We start from the raw sequence: 19011 nt of genomic DNA, 5'->3' as shown, positions 1-19011 counted from the left end.
GCAGTAGGAGCAGCACTGGCTCAGCGCGAAGGTAAGGATCCTTTCGTAATTGCTTATGCGTCTAAAACTTTAGATGCCGCTCAGTCTAATTATACTACTACTGAGAAAGAGCTTCTTGCTATTGTTTTTGCTCTGGATAAATTCCGAGCCTATTTACTTGGTACGAAAGTAGTAGTGTACTCAGACCACGCAGCTCTAAAGTATCTATTAGCTAAAAAGGAATCCAAACCAAGGCTTATACATTGGATACTGCTACTACAAGAATTTGATTTAGAAATTAAGGATAGGAGTGGTAACCAGAATCTAGTGGCAGACCACTTGAGTCGCCTTGAGCACATTAAGCATGACTCCACTCCTATAGCTGATAATTTCCTATTTGATAACTTGCAAGCAGTATCTGAGGTAGTCCCTTGGTATGCACCTGTAGCTAATTATCTAGTTAGCCGCACTTTTCCTCCAAACTTTACTAAGCATCAAAGTGACAAGCTGAAAAACGAGTCTAAATATTATATATGGGATGACCCATATTTATGGAGATGTGGCGCTGACCAGGTAATTAGACGGTGTGTGCCTCAATCAGAATTCCAGTCCATCTTAGAGGCTTGCCACTCATCTGAGAGTGGAGGACATTTTGGCCCTCAAAGAACAGCTAGAAAAATCCTAGACTGTGGATTCTGGTGGCCTACTCTTTTTAGAGACGCTGCTGAATTTTGTAAATCTTGTTTCCCATGTCAAAAATTTGGTAATATATCCAAAAAGGATGAGATGCCTCAACAAATTATGCTTTTCTGTGAAGTTTTTGATGTTTGGGGCATTGACTTCATGGGTCCATTCCCAAATTCTAATGGTTATTTTTATATATTGTTAGCTGTGGATTACGTTTCCAAATGGGTGGAAGCAATTCCTACCCGCACTGATGATACTAACACTGTTGTTTTCTTTGTTAGAAACCATATCATTTGTCGCTTTGGATCACCACGAGCAATCGTGAGCGATCAAGGCACCCATTTTTGTAACAGGAGACTAACAGGATTAATCAAGAAGCATGGGATAATTCATAAAGTTGCAACCGCCTACCATCCTCAGACTAATGGGCAAGCCGAGGTGTCAAACAGAGAGATAAAGCGTATATTGGAAAAGATAGTCAAACCTCATAGGAGAGACTGGAGCACCAGGCTACAAGATGCACTTTGGGCATACAGAACAGCATACAAGACACCCATTGGGATAAGTCATTTCCGCTTAGTTTATGGAAAAGCCTGCCATCTCCCAGTTGAAATAGAGCACAAAGCCTTTTGGACAATAAAGGAATGCAATATAGGATTTGAAACAGCCGGAGCTGAGAGGAAGTTGCAACTGCAAGAATTAGAATGCCTTCGCCTGGAAGCTTATGAGAACTCAAGGCTGTACAAGGAGAAGATGAAGGCTGTACATGATAAGCACATCAAGAGGAGGGAGTTGCAACATGGGGACTTAGTCCTCCTTTACAAATCTCGACTGAGGCTCATGCCAGGCAAGTTGAGATCAAGATGGGAAGGTCCATATAGAGTAGAGAAGGCCGAGCCGTACGGAGTTTTTCACCTAAGTCATCCTTCAAGCTCTGAACTCATCAAAGTTAATGGACATCGTTTAAAGCTGTACCATGGCGTGAAGTTGAAAAAAAACAAAGAGCTCGAGATCTTCCTCTTGGAAGATCCACACATAGCCGAAGACTGAGCTAGCGGAGCGTCCAACTTACGGACGTTAAAGCAAAGTGCTAGGTGGGAGACAACACACCATGGTATGATCGTTCTTTTCTTTATTCACAGTTTTCTTTTTCAATAACTCTTCTTTTTATTCGCACATTTAGCTTGCATCTGCATTTGCATATTTTTATTTCGAAAAAAAAATTTCACGCGACGCGACCGCATCAATGACGCGTCCGCGTCGCAGGTGGCTCAGAAAGAATAAGAAAGCAAATAGAAAGTCACGCAGGAGCGTGGCTGGAGGCGTGCCTTTGGCACAAATCACCCCACGCGACCACGTCACCTGAAAATCGACGTGAAAAGGGTGCATAGCCGAAAGTTATGCTGGAGTGATGCTGGACTAGCGCTAGACGCACAACCCTTACCACGCGAATGCGTGCCTCACGCGTCCACGTCATATCCCTATAATGGCCACTCACGCGATCGCGACGACCACGCGATCGCGTCACCTAAAATTTGGCAAAATAAGATTTTGAACAGAGAGTTGTGCGAGCGCGAGGCTGCCCTCGTGCCAGTAGCATAAACTGTGTCACGCGACCGCGTCAATCCGAATAAGCACAAGTCGCGCGACCGCGTCACCCACGCGTCCGCGTCGCCTGCGCGCCGCACAACTTAACCTATTGTGCCAAAATATCTTATCTTTCTCCCCCCAAATCCTACTTTTTCTTTTCCCTCCTTATTTCTTCCTTCTTCCTTCTTCCTCACTTTCTACTTTCTCTCTCTCACCACCATTACCAAGGTTTTCTTTTTCTTCTTCTCTTCTTACTTTTTTATTTTTCTTCTTATTCTTATGTTTTCTTCTTTTCTTTTCTTTTTACTTTCGTTATCCATATTTTCTTTTTCTTTTAATTGGTGTTAGATATTTAGTAGGGTCATTATTATTCCTTATGATTTGCTTGTGGATTGTTAAGAACTTGTTTGGCAATTATATGTTAATTTTTAAAGGGTTGCTTGCATGTTCCGTTTATTATTTTCCATAACTTACTCACCATGCATGCTATGTGTTTGTGAAAACACCCGTATGGCATTGTGCACTATTTTTGAATCTCTTTTATTCTACTACTCTAAATGCCCGCTTTTCACAAAACTATTTTTATTATTTTATTAATTTAGCATAATTGTTATTACAAACAGGTTGTTAGTTTGAACTTTGTGGTAATTTAACATGGGCATTGAACGCTTGATCTATGCTACTCATGCCTTTGCCTGCATGCTAATAAACACCTTGCATTCAATTGTCATCATATGCACTGGCTAATTTCCATTTATGATTTTTTTCACATGTAGTCATGACCATGTGTTAACTTCATTCTTCTTTAATGTGCATTGATTACCACCCATACCATCATCTTCCTTGCTCTACCCCTTGACATTTTGACATACTTTCTCTTTTCTCCCTTTCAGGATGGCCACTAAGAAAGGAAAAGAGAAAGCTACTCCCAAATCAACAGCAAGGAGAGGAACAAAAATAGCATTAGTGGCAGAACCTTCTTCAACTGCAGTCAAGCCCTCAACAAAAAGAATTAAGAGGATTATAAAGGTTGATGAAAAAGAGAAAGCCTTCCCAGCAAAGGACACTGCGCGATTTTCCAATCGCTACTGTGAGCAGATGTTCCCTATCCTGGCAGAATGGAGCTACAACAACGTATACCTTCTTATCCTCCCACCCAATATTGCTACCTTTGTTGAGCCGCAAATTGAACGAAGACAATGGGGTTTCCTCCAGAGACAGCCACGGCAGGTTAATCTTTCTTGGGTAGTTGAGTTCTACTCTAATTTCCACCTGCCAACCCTACAGTCTGTCTATGTCCGACAGAAGCAAGTCCCCATTACAGAAGAGGCCATTCAACAAGCTTTAGATCTTCCCACTACTCCAGAAGGACTGGACGCATTTCAAGAAGCCGCACTTAAGCACCAGATGTACCAATTTGACTGGAACACTGTTCTCAGATTTATCGCACTACCTGGCAGCAGATGGATCTATGAATACCATCGTTCCCGTCCTAAGGGAATATCGGCTTCAGCACTTACCTTGGAGGCTCGCGTATGGGCACAGATCATGTCCCATTATGTCTTTTCGAGCACCTACGAATCCTCCTTCACTGCAGACATGGCCATTCTACTATGGTGCATCCTTACAGACCAGCCTCTGAACCTAGCAAGACACATCCGGAATGCAATGGGACACGTACAAATTGCAGGCAACTTATCTTTTCCCGTCTTGGTCTCAGATCTCGTCTCAGCAGCCAGAGTCTCCTACAGAGCTGGGGACACCAAAGCCATGCTTCCACGGGATGATCAATACGTCCCTAACAAAAAATATATTAGACTCCCAGCAGCCACTACTAGCCAGCCTACTGAACCGGCTGAGGACATCCCTCCATCAGCAGCACAAGCACCTACAACAAACCAACTGTTCCATCAGATACTTGAAAAGTTAGATCGGCAGGAACACAAAGCTAAGATGAGAGAGCGCCGTAACAAGCGCCGATTCACATACCTTAAGGAGCTGATATGGGAAAATTCAAGGACTCAGATAGGGGTGGAAATAGGCCAGGCGGCCTGCCAGGGGCCTGTAGCCTGGCCTGTATTTAGCCTGGCCTGGCCTGGCCTGATAGAAAATAGGCCCAGGCTCAGGCTATTAAAAAAGCCTATATTATTTAAAAGGCCAGGCCTAGGCTTTTGAAATAGCCTGTTGGGCCGGCCTGAGCTTGCAAATATATATATACTAATAAAAATGCTATTGGAAGGAATTGAACTTGGGTCTTCTAACTTATAAAAATACCTTTATCCACTCAGCCATTTATCTCTTTAATTATATAGGTGTATTTTTATTTTCTTAATATCTTTAATCTTTGATGTTGGAATATCAAAAGTCAATCAAATAAAATAATTCTAAAATCTTTCCCTCCACACTAATAAAGAAATACACATTAACACGGTCATTTTCTTTTCTCTTCTCCACTTTACACGCTCCTACCAGCTACCAGCTACCAATCTATCATCCTCTTCATCTTCTCTTCCTTTGACTGTAAGCACTTCTTCTTCTTTCTCATGTCATTATTTTTTATTTTATTATTTTTATATTTATTGTTATAATGTTAATTATTTTTCATCAATTAGGATTTTATTCTGTCAAAGATCTTCTTTTAAGTTTGATTTTTTTTGTTTGTGTTGTGATATTACTTCTACTTTTCTGAACATAAAATTTTATCTTTTTTTTTCGTTAAAAGGTTCTTACTTTATGCCATTGATATGATGAAAGCAAAAAAAAAATCATGAGATAATGTTGTCTGTTAATTTTTGTTTAGGTATTACAATAAGCTTTAGAAATGGCTGAATCTGTAACTCCAAGTAATCCATTGACAAATTCTATTTCTTTAAATGGAGAAGAAATTAATCCGTCAGTACCAACAATGGCAACAACAGATACTGGCATTGCACCAACACACACAACAATTATTACAAATCAACCAGTCACTGATGAAAATGGTAGTAATGAAACTATTGTTACAAAAAAAAGGAAGAAGACTTCACCAATTTGGGACGATTTTGATCAAGTTGAAAGTTCTGAAGGTACAAAAGCTATTTGCAAGTATTGCAAATCAGTGTTTTCTTACGCTGGAAAAGGAGCAAGTACTTCACATTTATGGAGGCATTCTAGTAGTTGCTTACAAAGGAGATTGCATGTTGCTGCACAAAAGAAGCAACCATTGATTCCATTTCAACCTTCCAATTCAAGTATTAATCCCTTTGTGACACCAGGTGCAAGATATTCTCAAGAGAAGATGAGACAAATAATTGCTACAGCAATTATGATTCATGAGCATCCTTTCAGCATTGTTGAGGATGAAGTTTGGATGTGGGGCTTCCAATATGCCAATTCTGAATTTCATAAAATTTCTCGCAAAACTGCTCGAAGTGATTGCTTGGCAATATATGAGGCTGAAAAGAAACAACTGAAGGCTTTGTTACAAGGTGTTAGAAAGATAAGTTTGACAACTAACATGTGGAGATCAAGTCATCAAATTATTGAATATATGGTTATCACAGGTCATTTTATTGATGCAGGATGGAATCTTCAAAAAAGGATTTTGAGTTTTGTTCAGGTACCTGCTCCTAGACGTGGCATTGATGTTGCGGATGCTATTTTCAAGTGTTTGAAGACTTGGGAAATTGAAAACAAAGTCTTCTCAGTATCTGTTGACAATGCTTCCTATAATGATTCATGTCTAAGGGCTCTTAAGGATACTATTTCAGATAACAACTCATTACCTGTTGGTGGTAGTTTGTTTCATGTTAGGTGTTGTGCATACATTCTGAATTTGTTGGTACAAGATGGGCTAGGTAAAATTAAAGGTATTATTCATAAAGTTCGTGAGAGTGTCCAGTATGTCAATTTTAATGATTCAAGATTTAAAACATTTGTTGAGATTGCTGAAAACAAGCGTTTGAAGGAGAAAAAACTCATCATTGATTGTCCCACAAGATGGAATTCTACTTACAACATGTTATCTGTGGCTTTGAAGTTTAAATCTGTGTTTCCTGTGTATAAGGAAAGAGAACCTCACTACAATTACGAACCATCATCAGAGGATTGGAGGAAAGTTGAGAAGATTTGCAAACTTTTAAAAGTTTTTAATCTTGCTACTCATGTCATTTCTGGTAGTGAGTATCCTACTGCAAACTTGTATCTTCCTGAAGTTTGGAGAGTGAAACAAGTAATTGATGATGCTATTGAAGATAGAGATTCCTTCATGAGAGAAATGGCAACCTCAATGAAAGAAAAGTTTGACAAATATTGGGGAGAATGCAATATGGTAATGTCTCTTGCTTGTGTTTTGGATCCTAGGTGCAAATTACATGTTATTAAATTCTGTTTTCCTTTCATTTACAAACCTGAACATGTGGCTGTTGAAAATGTTGAAAAAGTGAAGAATACATTGCAAGAAATGTATGATGAATATGCTGAAAAGTGTCATGATGAGACAATAATAAGTGGAGTTAACACTAATAGTCTAGTTGCTTCTTCTAACGTGGTTAGTTCGGAAATTAGTGGAATTGATGAAATGTTGAATATGGTTCGAGAAAAAGAAGCCATTCATCCAACAAAATCAGAATTAGAAGTTTATCTTGATGAGAGTGCTTACATTCCTGAAGGCAATTCTAAGTCTTTTAGTGCTTTGGAGTGGTGGAAAAATAATAGCTTGAAATTCAAGGTTTTATCTAAAATGGCAACGGACATACTAGCAATTCCTGTCTCAACCGTGGCTTCAGAGTCTTCATTTAGTGCTGGAGGAAGAGTTATTGATGAATATCGTTCTCGACTAAATCAAGAGTCCATTGAAGCTCTCATTTGTGGAGGAGATTGGCTTCGAAACAAGTATGGTTTGAAGAAAAAACCAAAGGTAAAAATTAACTTTCTAATATTTCTCTTTTTGACTAAGTATCTATGTTATAGAAAATATTTTCTCTTTTTAAATGTGAAAACATTGATATTGGTATGATGTGAGTAGTTAGAACAATAAAGTTGAATTTTCATGATATATGACTAAGTATTTGTTGCATTTATATTATTTAAAAATCTAATGATATGTGTATGTTTGCTTTTTTTTTTCAAGGTGTTGGAACATGAAGATTAAATCACTTGCAAGCTTAGAGGGTTAATCGATTAATTGGCCAACATTTCCTTTACTGTATTTTGATTTAAATAGTTATTAGCTTTTATTTGATGTTATGTTTAGTTGGTTTGTTACAACTCTTGATATTGATGAACTCTTTTATTTTGATATGTTACATATTTTGGAAGTAGTCAAGTGGGAATATATTTATATATATTATCTTTTTTTAATTAATAGTAGTTATTTATTGATATTTTGTCTTTATTTTGTATCACTATTATTCATAAATTTATTATTTTATATTTTATATTTTATAATTTTAAAAATTAAATTATATCTTTAATTTAATTATTATTAAAAAAAAACAGGCCTATTAACAGGCTTCAGGCCAGGCCAGATTTAACAACAGGCCAGGCTCAATACTCATTAAAAAGCCTATATCAGGCTACAGGCCAGGCTAAGGCCAATATACTCTATTACAGGCCTGGCCTGTTAAGACTAAAGCCTGGCCTGGCCTGGCCTGTTTCCACCCCTAGACTCAGACACCCCGGACTCCACTTCCTTTACCAACACAGGGAGCCATGACGATCCCGACTGTGGAGATACTGCCACCAGCCTACCTTTGTTCCTGACAGATGGCACCGAGGATGGTGCAAATCCATAAGTGTGGGGAGGTCGGTCAGTACCTGACTTCCGGAGGTAATTTCTCTTCCCTAACACCAATATATTAGGATATTTAGTTAGTTTTTCTTTTGTAGAATAGGATAAATTGCATAGTAATAGATTAGTTGCATGCATGTTCTACTTGATTGAAAAGACAATAAGTTTCTTCTAAGACCCTATCTTTAGAACAAAATTTCACTAATTTTAATCAAAAATTTTATGTTGAAATTTGCTTGAAGTTGTATTTGGAACATGATTTTTGAGCTAAAGAACACACAACCTGTGAGATTTGAGCCTTTATGCATGGTTATATTATTTAACCATAATTATTTTATTCTTGTGTGTTTACTTCTATATGATTGTAATCTACATTTTGTTTCATCCTATATGTCCAATGTTTAATATATTTATATGTTTGCATATGATTGAGGCCATTACTTGTTTAAGCTCACTTATCCAAATCAAACCTACCCTTTCAATTACCTTTGTTAGCCACTTTGAGCCTTTAAATCCCATTTGTTCTGTATTTTACCACATTACTAGCCTTAAGCGGAAAAACAATTATATATCCCAATTGAATCTTTGGTTAGCTTAAGATAGAATTGTGTGTGTCAATTAAGTATGGGAAATTGTGGGAACAAAAGATAATAAGGGAATGTGTCATGATAATATAATGGGAATTTGGGTACCTACTCGTGTGAAACTATAAGAATAAATATATTTATGTGCATTGATTAGCTATGTTTATTTTTTATATTTATGTTTAAAAAAAATTCTCAATAAATGAATAAGGGGACAAAATTACCCCAAGGTTAAGTTAAGAATTCAAAGATCAATGCATGTATGATAAAATTAAAATAAAAGTTGATACATGAGTATGGAATGTGAAAGAGAAATTTTGGGTAGCTAGGTATGAAATTTGAGTTATATAGAATGTACATATGTGTGGGTTAAAGCTTAGGTTAATTAAAGATTCAATTTACAAGCTTACTTAACCATATATGTATCCTTACCCTTACCTTGGCCCCATTACAACCTTGAAAAGACCTCATGATGTTTGCATAGGTATATTAAATATTGTTGATTGGTTAGGAGAAGAACAAAAATTAGAAAGCATGATTAGAGAAGGATAGAGTGATTGCCCTATACACTAGAGAGATTAGAGTATACATACATCATCAGTGAGGGTTCAATGCTTAAATTCTATGTTCCCTACTTTCAGAAGCTATCTTCTTGCACTTTTATCTGTTGTTACTGTATAAGAATTGAATTAGTGGAATTTGATTTGTAATTGTCTTGAAGAGCTTATTTACTTTTAACCAAGTGGACAAAAAATCATCTAGTTGCATTCATATATATAGGTTGTATTGCATTGCATGAGTTTTACATGTTCCTACTCATTTATTTTATCTCCTTCAACTAAGCATGAGGACATGCTAATGTTTAAGTGTGGGGAGGTTGATAAACCACTATTTTATGGTTTATATTGTGCTTAATTGTATGGTTTTATCAATTCTTTACCCACTTATTCATATGATTGGCATGCATTTATACTTCCTTCCTAAAATTATTACATGATTGAATATTTGCTTCCTAAAGACTTTTAATTACGTATTTTAATTCTCCTTCATTCCATTAGATGTCGTGATCTGTGTGTTAAGTGTTTCAGGCTTTATAGGGCATGAATGACTTGGAGATTGGAAAGGAAGCTTGCAAAAATGGAAGGAACACAATAAATTGAGGAGATGACCAGCGAAAAGTGACACGGACGCATGGCTCACACGACCGCGCGGATTGGAACTGCACAAGTGACGCGGAGGCGTGGACGACGCGCACGCGTGGCAAGGCAAAACGCCGAATGACGCGTCCGTATGAATGACGCGATCACATGACATGCGCGATCTGCAGAATTCGCTGGGGGCGATTTTGGGCCCTACTTTGACCCAATCTTCGGCCCAGAAAAGCAGACTAGAGCTAAGGAACATGCAGAAACCGGGGGGGGGGAACATTCATTCCACACAATCTTAGTTTTAGATCTAGTTTTACTCCTCCTCTAGGTTTTCTCTCTACACATTCATAGTTCTTAGGATTTTATTATTATTGCTTTTTGCATTGGGATATTGAGAAGAGTTATTACCTCAGCAAGACTTCGTCATTCTAGTTTGTTTTCTTTACCTGTCTCTTTCTCTTTCATGTCCTTTGTTTATTCAGAATTACTATTGGATTATTTTTATTTCTAATTGGTCTTTTTATTATTATTTATCATGTATTTCTTTATTTTCCTTTTCTATGTTATGAATTCTACATTCACAAAGAGCGAGTAGTTCCATAACTTGGATGGGAGTTGATTGAAAGGAAGACCTTGCGTTGGAATGCTTAAAAAAATTGTAATTGAGTTTATTGTTGGATTGCTCTCTAGTCACTGACACCAATCCTTCCAAGTAAGCGGATTGGGACTTGTGAATAGAAATAGCTTTCCAACTTGTTTGACTTTCCCTTACCTAGTAAGGGATAACTAAACAGAATAACCCTTAATTATCAATTAATCTTGAGAGTACTCCAACAAGAATAGGGCTTCCAACTAATCTACTCCCAACCAAGGCTTTCATTTAAAATTACATAAATTCTCTAATTTAAATTCCTGTTGTTCAACTCAACCCATTTTTCTTGAAGACATCTGATTAATAAAATAGCACACCTTTCTGCAACTCGTTGGAAGACGACCTGGGATTCATACTCCCAATATTTTAATTTAAATTTTGTGACAACCCTTCTAAATTGATAAGCGAATTTTTGGTTGGTTAAGAACTGTACTTGCAACGTATCTCTTCTAATAATTTCTTAACTCGCCAATTTCTGCCACGTCAGTGGTTTTCAACAGAAGAATTTTAATAACTACCAGTTTCAGTCATCTCAGTAAGCAACTTCTCAGCCCCAGCAGAACAATAATTTGGAAGCAATATTGACAAGTTTTAGACAGAAAACCAGAGCATCAATCAAGAATTTGGAGATTTAGATGGGCCAACTAGCCACAAAAGTTAATGAAATCGATCAGAGGACCACTAATAGCCTTCCTAGTAACACAATTCCAAATCCAAGAGAGGAATGCAAGGCTATCACCTTGATAAGTGGACAAGTGGCAAGTATTAAAGCACAAGTTAATGAGGGGCCAGCTGAAAAAGAAGATTTCAAGGTTATTCAATTGAGAAGTGGTAAAGTAGCTGGCTCTGAGACCAAGGTCAATGGAGAGTTAGTTGAAAAAGAAGCTCCAGAAGAGAAGAAGGAAGAAGTAGAGCACGTCCCTCTAAAGTGTGCAGACAACCCATTCCCAGACTCTCTTGAAACTTATCCTACATTGCCAAAGGCTCCTGAATACAAGCCTAAAATGCCATATCCTCAGAGACTTTAAAAGGAGACCAAGGACAAGCAGTTTTCAAAATTCTTGGAAGTCTTCAGAAAGTTGTAAATCAATATTCCTTTTGCTGAGGTTTTGGAGCAAATGCCTCTCTATGTCAAGTTCATGAAGGAGTTGTTGTCAAAGAAGAAGCCTGTAAATGGAGATGAGACAGTGGTCCTGACTAAGGAATGTAGTGCCATAATTCAGAATAACTTGCCAAGGAAGATGCCAGATCCAGGGAGCTTTCAAATTCCATGCACCATTGGGAGCACAACCTTTGAGAAAGTCCTATGTGATCTAGGGGCAAGCATAAATCTAATGCCCTTGTCTGTGATGAAGAAGTTGCAAATCCAAGAGGCACAATCCACAAAGATAGCATTACAGATGGCAGACAAATCTATGAAGCCTGCATACGGATTAGTGGAGAATATCTTGGTCAAAGTGGGTAAGTTCTTCCTCCCAACAGATTTTGTGATTCTTGACACAGGGGAGGATGAGAATGCCTCTATAATTCTAGGAAGACCATTCCTAGCCACTAGGAGAGCTCTAATTGATGTAGAAGTGGGTGAATTAGTGCTTAGAGTGTATAATGAGTAACTGGTCATTCATGTCTTCAAAGATATACATTCAGCAGGTGAAGAGGAGAGGTGCATGCAGACTGAGCTCATTGATCCAAACCTTCAAAAACTCCCTGATGATGCACCACAGAATCTGCAGCTCAAACTTCCTTTGGTGACAATCAATAAAATTCCTCCTAACATCAAACCTAAGTTTGGTGTCGGGAATGCATCATCCACCAAGGAGTAGGTTCCCAAAAAGAAGAAAATGCTCAGGGGATGGAGAAACAAAAAGATCCCTACTGAAGGTTTCTCCCTAGGAACAAAAGGTGGTGTTGACTAGGAATCCAGTGTGAATTTATACAGTAAACAGAATCCTCTCTCTGGAGCATATTGAGCTTATTTATGGAGACACAGGAAAAAAGTTCAAAGTAAGGGGTGAAGAGCTGAGCCCCTATGATCCTCCTCCTTAGAGGAGCTGACCGTCAAGCTAGTGACGGTAAAGAAGCGCTTGTCGGGAGGCAACCCGATAATTTCGTATCCTTAGTTATTTTTCATCGTAGTAGTTTTCTTACTTGTTTGATTTTTATTGAGTTTTTACTGTTTTTCTGAACATGCAGCTATTTTATAACAGGAACCGAATACTTCAGGTGACACAAAAAAAAAAAAAGAGCACACGACGCGCAAGCGTCACTGACGCGTATGCGTCATATGTGTGTGCTTGAAAAATAAAATTGGACAGAGAGTTGAGCAGGAGTGGAGCTGGAACTATGCTCGACGCATAAGCCGCATCACGCGTACGCGTCCCTGACGCATGCGCGTCGTTTGCACAACTGGCCACCCACGCGTGCGCGTCCCTGACGCAGACGCGTGACCCTGAAAAACGGCGTCAACGAGTGTTTGGGCAGAGAGTTGTGATGGTTTGGGGCTGAAAGTGTGCTAGAGACACAAACTTGATCACGCGTACGCGTCCCTGACGCGTGCGCGTCTTTTCCGAAATTGGCTATCCACGCGTGTGCGTGCATGACGCGCACGCGTCATCTGAAAATTTTGATTCCCAGGCCACGTGAGCAGAGAGTTGTGCGTGCGTGCGGCTGCCTTCACGTGATTCGCACAAACCAAGGGCACGCGTATGCGTGCCAGACGCGTATGCGTCACTTGAAATTCACGCGATCCACGCGTACGCGTCGCATGCGACGCCCAAATTAAACCCCTCAGCGCCTGATTTCAAATCATCCACCCCCAATCCTAATTTTCTCTTGTTCTTTTATCCTTTTATTCTTCTTGCATCATACTAATTTTTATGTCTCTCTATGTCCCTCTCTGTTTTCAGTTCTTCTTTGCTTGAGGACAAGCAAACCTTTAAGTTTGGTGTTGTCGCTACGCTTATGGCTTTTCTGCTTATTTTAATAGCACCAAAAAGAGATGAATGTTCTTCATGGAGGAATGAGATGGCCACTAGCATAAATGAGGTGGTTGAGTTTCCTTCATTCTATTTCTCTTCCGTTCTTATTTTGTTGTTTTCTGTTTTCTGTTGCTTTGATTGCCTGCATGGTCTTTAGTACTTTCAGTTCTTAGAATTAGTTTTATTCTGTTATTTGTCTCATATAACGCTCACTGAACTTGAATCTAAAAAGAAAAAGAAAAAGGAAGTGATGTACTGCATGAGAAATTGAGTTTATATTGAAGAGTAGTCTTATTCACTTACATGTGGTGGTATTTTCTGTGACTCTGAATGCATGACATGAACAGTGCATATTTAAATTTGAATCAAAGAATGTTGATGTACAAGGAACAGGGATTTAGAGAATTATTATGACTTCTCTGAAATAAACAAAAATTTAATCCTTGAAGCAAAAGAAACAGCAAAAAAAAAGAAAAAAAAAGAGCAAGGTCCAAGGCTCTTAGCATCAATGACTAGGGAGGTCAGACATGATTAAAAGCTCAAAGAGTTGTTTTCCTAGTTATATGCTTGTGGTGTTCTTGTGTCAAGTAATCCTTGAGATAAAACATTTAGAGTCGAGATCAATTGCAATTAGCAGAGTATGCCAAAGGCTTTGAGCACCACTGTCTGGGAGTAACTGAAAGAAAAATCAAAACTTAAAGAGAGTTCCCCAGTTAAGTGCTTGTGGTATTTCTATGTCAAGTAAAGCTTGAGACAAAACATTTAAAGTCACGACTAGGCTCAAGGTGCAAAGCACCAAAGAAAAGAAAAATTGCTGTGTTCAAGGGTTAAATTCAGTTACAAAGACCAGAGAATTCATAATATTATCCAGATTCTAATTCCGAGTGACAGTGACATTCTTCTGATTCAGAGGAGAGTGAGATGCCAAAACTATTTAAGATTGTAGTTGTAAACCCCACTATAAGAAGAGACATGAGCTTAATCGAATTCTCATTCTCATGCAAATTCACACTCTAAGCCTATATTAATTTTGGTTGCTTGAGGACAAGCAACAATTTAAGTTTAGCGTTGTGATGCGTGAGCATCTTTCCTATTTTTTTCTAGTGAAATTGCATTCAATTTGTTGAGTTTAATCAAGAATTAATTATCTTTTAGCCACTATGGATGCTACTTTGAGTCTTGTGCAATTCTGTTTATTTTAGGTAGCATTTGGTTGGATTTGATGGAGCTTCTGCAGAAAAAGAGAAGAAGGCTATATAGGGCAGAAATGCTTAGAGGATGGAGAGGAAGCTTGCACAAATGGAAAGAGCACAAGAATTAAAGGAGATGACCAGCGAGGAGCGACGCGTGCGCGTACCTGACGCGTACACGTGATTTGGAGCTTTCCATGGCGACGCGTGCGCGTACTTGACGCGTACGCGTGATTTGGTGCTTTCCATGGCGACGCGTGCGCGTACCTAACGCGTACGCGTGACACCTGAAGAAGACCATCGACGCGTACGCGTGACTGACGCGTACGCGTGACGTGCGTCACGTGCAGAAAACGCTGATTCTTATTAATTCTGATTTAAACTTTAATTTTTAATAGGAAAAGATATCATTTTAGTTTTAGAAGATAGATTTTAAATTAATTAGGATTAGATATAAAAGGGGATTGGAATTATTCCATGGGGGGATTCCATTCCACCTCAGCGAAAATACATTTTATCAGAATCCTTATTTTTCTCTCTGAACCATGAGCAATTAAACCTCCACTGTTAAGGTTAGGAGCTCTGTCTATTGTATGGATTGATTTTATTATTTTTCTATTTTAATTCATGCACTGATTTATATTTCAAGGATTGTTTTTGTTCTTTATTTTATGAATTTGGGTGGAACAGAAGTATGACCCTCTTTCTAATTGAGTTCTTGTATAACTTGGAAAAGCTCTTTACTGGAACAACAGCTTGAAAACAATTTCTCCTAAATTTTAATTATCTGGACTTAACAGGATACGTGATATATAATCCTCTTATATTTGGGTAATTAGGATTTCTGTGGCATATAAACTAGAATTGAACTTTACCCTCTAATTAGAATTAAGTGTCCAAGGAATTGGCGGTTAATGAATTTTAGAGGAGACTAGAAAGGTCTAAGGAATTAGGGTCTAGTCACACATAGTTTGCCATGAATTAAATCTTGCATGATTAAAATAAATTAATAAGAAAAGTCAATCCAGAAAATAGATAACTCTGAAGCCTTAACTGCATTCTCCATATTTTATTCCTAACTTATTTATTTGCATGTCTTCTGTTTAATGCTTTTTGAATTCTCAAACACTATTTTCTGTTTGCCTAACTAAGTAGATTAATCAACCCTTGTTTCTTAGTCCTTCAATCTTCGTGGGATCGACCCTCACTCACCTGAGGTATTACTTGGTACGACCTGGTGCACTTGCCGGTTAGTCTGTGGCTAGAAATTACCGCACCAGGAAGCTACTCTTTCAGTCAGGTACCTTGAAATTTCTCTAGGAGCTAACCCGAGGTTGGTCAAAATTTAGAAGTCAATAATAGACAAAGTGGAGGAAAAGCTCTGCTTACGAAAATCGAAGGTGCTCAACAAATAAGGAAAGTTGGTGCTTATTAAAGCTGTTTTAAATATCCTGCCAATATATTATTTAAGCTTATATAAGATGTCGAAGGCTGTTGCTGAGAAATTGATTTCATTACAGAAAAAATTCTTGTGGTGTAAGGATGATGGTAGAAATGGTATGGCTTTGGTTAGATGAAAAGTGGTTCAGGCTTTGAAAAAGCTAGGTGGTCTAGGAGTAGGAGATGCGATGGTTTGTAATACAGCACTTTTGTTTAAGTGGTGGTGAAGGTTTTCAAAGGAAGAATGTTCGTTGTAGAAAAAGGTGGTATGCTCTTGTAATAATCTTAATTCTAACGAGCTACTTTCTACCCAAACATTACCTACTAGAGAGGTCTATAGAAGGATATTTGTCAACTACAAATCAAGGAACAACATGTAAGAGATAAGATGATAAATGGGTTGACTATGGAAGTTGGTAATGGTAAAAGAACTCGATTTTGGGAGGATGTCTAGCTATATTGTGGTCCTTTGAAGAATAGATTTCCAAGGCTCTTCTCTGTTTCAATCCAAAAAGGATCTATCATAGGAGACTGTGGGTTCTGGGATGGGTTAGAGTGGATTTGGAACTTTCAATAGAAGTGTGAGCTATTTTCAATGGGAGTTGAAACTTATGAATCAATTACATGACGCTTTGAGGCTAGTTAAACTAGCAGCTGACAGAGAGGATAGGGTTGTGTGGAAGTTTGATAGACATTGTGTATTTTCTACTAACTCATTTGTGCAAGTGTTGCAGGAGGAAACGCCATCGGATGACGTAACAAGTTATAGTTTCACCAAGACTATTTCGGCTTGGTTCCTCTAAGAGTGGAGCTGTTTGTTTGGTTTGTCTGTTAGTGTTGCAAGTGTGAGGAGTACATGAAGTTAGTCCCACATCAAAGAAAGTAAAGAAGAGTGAGGAATTTATAAGATGAGAGACCCATTAACTTGACACCTTAAGGTTTTGAGTTGGATATGGTGTCTTCTCATCTTATGTTCTCTCACTTGATTTCTCCCCGAAATCTCTCTAGTGGTCGAGAGCTCCCCACGGTTAACCCAACAAGTGATATCAGAGTCGATGGTTAATTGGTCTGGTGGTTTTAAGGGGTATTCAAGGTGAAGCATTGAAAGTCTTTGACGTTAGGATTTTTGCCAGTAAAGAATGTCATAAAAACAGTCGCGTTGTAGATATAGTCTCTAAACCGACAAAAATCCCTTCGTACAAAAGTTTTGGGTGTCACAAGTAACAAACCCCTTTGAAATTGATAACCGAATATTTTAAACCTCGGGTCGTCTTCTCAAGGAATTACAGGGAAGTATGTTCTTATTATTGGTTATGAGTTTGTAAATTGGGGTTTTGGAAGTAAGGTGGGAATATGTTATATGACAAGTAAAATAAAATAATAATAATAATAAAAATAAACTCTTGGCAAGGTATTAGAACTGGAGGTCCTATCCTTATCAATTGTAATGAGAATTGGATTTTTCTCCCACTTTGTTAACCTCTAACTATGAAGGTAAGTTAAGTGGATGAATTAATTTTTATTCCTCAGGTCCTAGTCTTTCTTTGGGAAAGACTAGAGTTATTGGAATTTGAATTAATGAAATGAAGAAATCCAATTTTCAATCAACAATGAGTTTGCCAAAAGGAAGAAAATATCTAAATTAAAAAGCATCAATATAAATAAAGCAAAGCAAAATTAAATCTGAGAATACCTCGAATAAAATACATTCAAAGTAGTAAAATCTAACATGGAAAAGTTCATAAGCCAATTGGGCAACATAAATCAGATACAAATAAAAGCATGAGAGTATCTGAAAGTAAAAGAGAAATAAAAAGTAAAAGGAATATTAAACCTGGATCGAGAGTTACTCCTAAAACTAAGAGAAATCCTAAATCCTAATCCTAAGAGAGAGGAGAGAACCTCTCTCTCTAAAAACTACATCTACTCCTAAAATTATGAATTATCAGAGCCTCTCCATGAATGGATGCATTTCCCCACTTTATAGCCTCTAATCTGTGTTTTCTGGGCCGCAAACTGGGTCAAAAACAGTCCAGAATTCGCTGGTTTCGAATTTTGCCACGCTGGATTTCCATCACTGTGATGCGGCCGCATGGATCACGCGGTCGCGTTGCCTAGCGTCAGGGGAACTATAGCATATTATATATCAAATCGAAGCCCCGGACGTTATCTTTCCAGCGCAACTAGAACTGCGTCATTTGGACCTCTGTAGCTAAAGTTATAGTCGTTTGAGTGCAGAGAGGTCAGGCTGGACAGCTTAGCAATTTCTCCAACTTCTTGCATTCCTTCCACTTTTGCATGCTTTCTTCCCATCCTCCACGCCATTCCTGCCTTATAATATCTGAAAACACTTAACACACATATCAAGGCATCTAATGGTAATAAGAGAGGATTAATAATAAGAAAATATAAGATCAAAGAAGCATGTTTTCAATCAAAGCACATAATTAGGAAGGCAAATGTAAAACCATGCAAATAATATGAATAAGTGGGTAAAGAGTAGATAAAAACCACTCAATTGAGCACAAGATAAACCATAAAATAGTGGTTTATCAACCTCCCCACACTTAAACATTAGCATGTCCTCATGCTAAGCTCAAGAGAAACTACAAAGATGAAGAGGAATGATAGAGATGTATGAAATGCAATCTACCTATATGAATGCAAATATATGCAGAATATTTCTATCTACTTGGTCAAAAGTAAATAAGTTCTCCAAGACAAATATAAATCAGATTCCACTAATTCAAATCATACAATAAAAAGCAAGTGAACTTGTAAGAAGACAGCTCATGAAAGCAGGGAACATAAAATTTAAGCGTTGAACCCTCACTGGAAGTGTATATCACTCTAATCTCTCAAGTGTATAGGGTTATTCACTCTACTCTTCTCTAGTCATGCTTTCTAAACCTTGTTCTTCATCTAACCAATCAACAAAATTTAATATACCAATGCAAACATCATGAGATCTTTTTCAAGGTTGTAATGGGGCT

At 38.0% G+C, this 19011-nt stretch overlaps 1 protein-coding gene across 1 annotated transcript; it reads left to right on the top strand.

The window, feature by feature from the left end:
* The first annotated feature begins 5077 nt into the window (after positions 1–5077).
* LOC107627094 (zinc finger BED domain-containing protein RICESLEEPER 2-like) lies at positions 5078–7387 on the top strand. Its single transcript, XM_088504431.1, has 2 exons — positions 5078–7153; positions 7367–7387. Exons 1-2 carry the CDS (start codon positions 5078–5080, stop codon positions 7385–7387), a joined length of 2097 nt encoding a protein of 698 aa, XP_088360557.1.
* The last annotated feature ends 11624 nt before the right edge of the window (positions 7388–19011 follow it).

The sequence above is a fragment of the Arachis ipaensis genome, chromosome B2 (assembly GCF_059453495.1).
Source record: "Arachis ipaensis isolate K30076 ecotype BB chromosome B2, ASM5945349v1, whole genome shotgun sequence".
NCBI classification, from domain to species: Eukaryota; Viridiplantae; Streptophyta; class Magnoliopsida; order Fabales; family Fabaceae; genus Arachis; species Arachis ipaensis.
The sequence above is the reverse complement of the archived record's forward strand: the minus strand, read 5'-3'. Positions and strand labels throughout refer to the sequence as shown.